The sequence below is a fragment of the Oratosquilla oratoria genome, chromosome 3 (genome assembly GCF_046742065.1).
Source record: "Oratosquilla oratoria isolate Oo_2021 chromosome 3, ASM4674206v1, whole genome shotgun sequence".
In the NCBI taxonomy this organism is placed as follows: Eukaryota; Metazoa; Arthropoda; class Malacostraca; order Stomatopoda; family Squillidae; genus Oratosquilla; species Oratosquilla oratoria.
Genome location: NC_134779.1, coordinates 81094174 through 81099928, shown reverse-complemented (window position 1 = coordinate 81099928; position 5755 = coordinate 81094174). Strand labels below are relative to the sequence as shown.

Genomic DNA, 5755 nt, shown 5'->3' with positions numbered 1-5755 from the left:
CGGGTCTTCTTTATTACCTCCTATATATATAGGTACTATATTTGCTTTTTTCCAATCTTCTGGAACTTTACCTTCTTTCAAGGAACTGTTTATTATGCTATGTATTTTGTCTGCCAGTTCATTTCTGCATTCTTTCAAAATCCAGTTTGCTATTTCATCTGGTCCATGCGATTTTCTAACATCAAGATTACTCAAGTGTTTTATTATTTCATTCTTTGTTACTTCTATTTCTTTCATAGGGGGGACTTTCTCTTTCCATTCGATCTCTTCCGGTTGTATATTCTCCCTTGTAAACACTGATTTAAAATGTTTGTTCATAATTTCCGCCATTTCTATTTCCTCTATGTATTCAACTCCTCCTTGTCTTAATTTCTCCAAATCTTGTTTGTTTTTCAGTTTGTTGTTTACAAATCTGTAGAATAGTTTTGGTTGATCTTTACATTTTTCTATGACATCTTTTTCATATTTTCTCTTTTCCTCTCTGCACGCTTGTACATATTCATTTCTATAACAAGTATATATTTTCCATTTTCAGGTCTTTTGTCTTCCATTTGGTCCAAGATTTGTCTCTTTTGTCTTTTAACACTCTACAACTTTTGTTGTACCAGCACTTTGCATATTCTTTTTCTTGTTTTTGTCTTGGGACATACTTTTCCACTTTTTTTTTTTATATAAATTTTTGTCAAAATGTTCCATTTCTCTCCTACTGTTGTATCTTCTTTGTGTATTCTTTCCCAGTTTTCATTTTGAAAGAATTCTCTTATCTTATAAAAAAATAATCATACATCAATCTTCCTTTTCTATATTGTTCATTTCTTTTCATGTATTTTTTCTCATTTAGTTCTAGTTCTATCAATATGTGGTCACTTTTACTTATTGGTGCCTGGTATTCTATCTTTTCCACTATTTCAGGTTCTGATGTGATTATTAGGTCTAGTCTCGATGGTTCTTCTTCATTTCTATACCTAGTGTTCTCTTGAATCCATTGTGTCATTGTGTGGTCAATAATAATCTCAAGTAGAACATTTCCCCATGAGTCTTCTCCACCCTTTACGGTCATCTCTTCCCAGCTGATTTCTTTGCAATTATAGTCGCCCATCATAACTATTCTTCCTCCATCTTCCATTATCTTGTTTAATGTTATTCTTGTGTCTTCTAACATATTTTTATGTTCACTCTCTTCCCACGATGCTGTTTTTGGGGGCACGTAGTTTATTACAAACTTTCTGCTCTTCTTATCTCTGTCTTCCACTTTGATCATAATCATCTCTACTCTATTCTTTCCATATGTGACACACCTCACGTTTATATCCTTCTTAGTCAGGAACATAACTCCACCCCCTTGTTTTATCTCTCTGTTTCTAATCCAATAATTATATGCATTGTGTCCTATGCTGTTGGGTGGTAGTGGACCTTTTAATTTCGTCTCCACAATTCCCATTATGTCCGGTTCTTTTTCCTTCAGATACTCGTTCAGCTCATTCAGTCCTGTTATTGATCCATCTATATTTGTGTAGGACACTCTTAACTTTCTGTTATTTCCATTGTATTATCTGTTTCTTTTTTGTTTCTCTCTGTTATGGTCCATTTCCTCAATTTCATATTCCCAACTCTCCAGTAATTCGTAGTCCGTCCTTCCAACCGAAAGCAGAACAAAGAACAACAGATAAACAAAAATATTTTGCAAGACCAGGGCAAGCGCAAAGCATTCCAGGACAGATTATCTCAGGCGATTGAACAACTTCCAGAGCCTACTGATAACACAAACCTGGACCAAATGAATGCAAACTGGAATGAATTTACAAATACACTGCATCATACAGCCTCCGAAGTTCTAGGCATCTCTAAGAAGAAACACCGAGATTGGTTCGATGAGAATGATGCAGAAATACATACACTTCTCCAAAGGAAGAATGAAGCACATGCAGCCCTTCTCAGTAACCAAAACAACCACTCTCTACGTGCAAATTTCAACAACCTCAGAGCTGAGGCTCAACGCTCGCTTCGACGGATGCAAAATGATTGGTGGTGCCAGAAAGCTCGAGAAATCCAGCAATTTGCAGATGAAAACGACCAGCAAAGTTTTTTCGCAGCCGTAAAGGCAACGTATGGACCACGCTAAAGTTCAATAGCGCCTCTCAAAGCAGCTGATGGCCATATCATTAAAGACCAGCAAGGCGTATTGGACAGATGGTCCGAATACTTAAGCCAACTCCTAAACCAAGTAAACCCAATAGATGCACAATTTGCTGACCGCCTTCCATGTCTACCCCTTCTTGACCACCTAGATGCTGCACCCACCTTTACCGAAGTCCATGCAGCCTGCAAAAGCTTGAGAAACAACAAAGCTGCAGGACCTGATGGCATACCAGCTGAATTATTCAAGTTTGGGGGCCATGCTGTGACTCGGCGACTCCACAAGTGGACTAAGGTATTTTGGGAAGCTGGCCATTTACCACAAGCACTCAAAGATCCAATCATGGTAATGATATACAAGAAGAAGGGGAACGCAGCTGAATGTGCTAACTATCGCGCAATCTCTCTCCTAGATACTGCAGGAAAAGTTATAGCATGTGTCCTGCTGACCAGATTACTCGGCTACGTTTCAGAGTTAGTACTACCTGAGACACAGTGCGGATTTAGAAAGGAAAGATGCACCTCCGACATGATTTCTGTCGCCAGACAACTACTGGAAAAGCACAAGAACAGAGACAGGACCTCTACTTTGCCTTTGTTGATCTGGCAAAAGCGTTTGACACCGTGAACCGAGAGATGCTCTGGAAGATCATGACAAAGTGCGGATGCCCACCTAAGTTTATGGCCATCATTAGAGCATTCCATCAAGGTATGTCCGCAAGAGTATGTGCAGGGGGCCTGCTATCGGACCCTTTTGAGGTATCGATTGGTATTAAACAAGGCTGCGTCCTTGCACCCACCATATTCAACTTGTACCTTTCTGCCATTACCCTCCTAGCACGCTATAACACCCGAGCTGAAGACGGCATTGCCATAAACTACAGATTAGACGGAAGCCTATTCAATCTTCAGCGGCTGAAATCTAAAACCAAAGTCCGCAAACCTACATATTCGATCTTCAGTATGCTGATGATGCAGCATACCCAGCCCCAACACAGCAAGCACTCCAGAGAAATATTACAGCCACCAATGATGCATACCGAGCAGGAGGTATGCTGGTCAATGTGGACAAGACTGAGGTACTTCAGTACCTATTCGAAACCCAACGGCGTAACCCCAAAATACTCTCCAGGTTTACGGTGGAAAGGGAAGAATTAAAAAACGCGGATGTCTTCAAGTATCTTGGTAGCATTCTCTCTTCTATCTGCGAGCTTGAACCAGAGATTCAGAACCGCATTCGCCAGGCCACAGTAAGCTTCGGCAAGCTCAGGGAGAGGGTATATACAAACCGAGACCTGACTGTTAAAACCAAAGTCAAAGTGTATGTTGCCATCTGTCTTCCCATTCTACTGTACGGCAGTGAGTCCTGGACGCTTTACAGTAAACAAGTCCGCAGACTGGAGGCCTTCGCCATCCGCTGTCTACAGTGCATTTTAGGCATCACTTGGCGTAATCGTGTACCACACGTCGACATTCTTCAAACTGCTAACACCACCAGCATAGAGTCAATGATAATCACCCGCCGGTTGCGCTGGGTTGGGCGTGTCATATGAATGCCAGAAAACCGTCTCACTCGACAGGTTCTCTATGGTGAACTGAGAGATGGGACCCGTGCGATTGGTGGACAGAAGAAGAGGTTCAAAGACCAGCTGAAACGAAACCTTAAAAAGTGCGGTATAGAACCAAACCAACTGGAAACCCTTGCCTCGGACCGATGTACCTGACGCTTAACCATCAAGCAAGCAGCTGAAACTTTCGAGGAAAAACGCACAGCTACCAGAAACCTCCAGCGAACCCGCAGGCATGAGTACCAGGCCCAAAACCCTCTTCCACCTGGGGACGGTATCCCATGTCCAACATGTGGAAAGCGATGCGCCTCAGAGTTTGGCTTGAGGAGCCATCGGCGCATACATCAGTGACATCGATAATGATCTTACCAATGTTTTGCTTTATAAACTTTCAAGAGAGAGAGGACGTCTTCGTCGTCAACGACGGACTGCCTTAACTAACTCTCCAGTAGAATTCTTCTTTTTCTGACTCCGTTCTGGTCTCGTTTTTTTCTTTAGCTTCTTTCCTTTTCATTTTTTTCTTCCTCTCTTTCCTCTTTATTCATTTCTCTTTTTATCCATACCTTTTTATGTTGTTCACTTCCTGCTAGCTTCCCTGTTCTTGATAAGATATTCTCTGTTGTTGTTTGTGATCTGAATTTAATCTTAATTGGTCTGGTCTTATATGTACTATATTTTCCGAGCCTAAACATCTCTTCGATTTGTTTCATTATTTCAGGTTCATCTTCCTGAACTAATTGTATTAAAACTGCTTACTTTTTCTTTTTCCTCATTCATTCTTGAAGTTCTATCTAGGTTATGTTTCTCTTCCATTCCCAATATAATTATACATTTCTTTTTATCTGCTAAGTCTCTTACTATATTCTCCTTCTGTCTCATCACTTTGATAACTGAGTCTTCAGTTTGTTCTTTCATTTGTTGTTTAATTATATCAGTAAATGCAACTTTACTGTTTTCCTGGATTTTTCTCCAACCCTGTGCTTCTTTTGCTATGGCCTCTTTATTGTCTTTATTGTTCCTTTTTAATTCTTCATTCTCCTCTTTTACTTCTTTTAACTGTCTTTTTAATTCTTCTATTTCATTAGTTAAATTTTTGTTCGCCTTCTCTAGTTCTTCCAATCTTTCAACTCTCTGCGCAATGTTGGTTACGTTACCGAACCTATCTTCCCAATGTTCGATCATCTTATCAAGTTTCTCCTCTAGTCTTGTCAATCGGGGGAGGTTGGTATCCCCCCCCCCACCCTCATTAAATCCCTGGAAATTATTATCCTCACCTTCCATTGTGCTGCTCTTATCTATATTTCTAATCTTTACAATTTTGTTAATCCCATCACCAGAATCATCGGTCCTTCGTTTGTTTACAAGACGTCTGGCCTCTTGGGCCAAGTCCTGCCCTTCCTCATTTCCTTCCATTTCCCTCAGTAATCCCTCCCCTTCTCCTTTTTCCTCACTTTCCTACGACACCACGAGTTATCCCCTTCCCTGTAAATACAATAGGTACTTCCTTTGCGTTGAGGTCCACGAATATTTCACTTTTTCTACAGAACTCTAATCTTCTAAGTGTGTGTGTGTGTGTATTTACCTAGTTGTACCTAGTTGTATTTTACGGGAAGGGGAGCTATGCTCGTGGGGTCCCGTCTTCATATCTCATTTTATCTAAACTATTTTTAAATTCATGTATTGTTTTTGCACACACCACTTTCTCATCTAACTTGTTCCAACTGTCTATTACTCTGTGAGGAAAGCTGTTCTTTTTCAAATCTCTTCTATAGCTGTCTTTTTTTATTTTCTTTCCGTGTCCTCTTGTATTTCTGTCATCCCATTTTATCAGATTCTCTCTATCAGTAATTTCTATGCCTTTCATGATTCTGTAAATAGCTATCAAATCTCCTCTCTCTCTTCTTTGCTCTAGTGTCTGTAGTTTAAGTTTTTGTAGTCTCTCTTCATATGATAGTTTTGAGAGTGTTGGTGCCAGTTTTGTGATTGCTCTTTGTATTCTTTCAAGTTTTTTTATACATTTTTTTGTACTTGGTGACCATATCGTTGCTGCA

The 5755-nt window shown here is 40.1% G+C and overlaps 1 protein-coding gene across 1 annotated transcript; it reads left to right on the top strand.

The window, feature by feature from the left end:
* The first annotated feature begins 1777 nt into the window (after nt 1-1777).
* Nucleotides 1778-3689, top strand: LOC143019041 (uncharacterized). Its single transcript, XM_076174744.1, has 4 exons — nt 1778-2081; nt 2238-2482; nt 2683-2859; nt 3099-3689. Exons 1-4 carry the CDS (start codon nt 1778-1780, stop codon nt 3687-3689), a joined length of 1317 nt encoding a protein of 438 aa, XP_076030859.1.
* The last annotated feature ends 2066 nt before the right edge of the window (nt 3690-5755 follow it).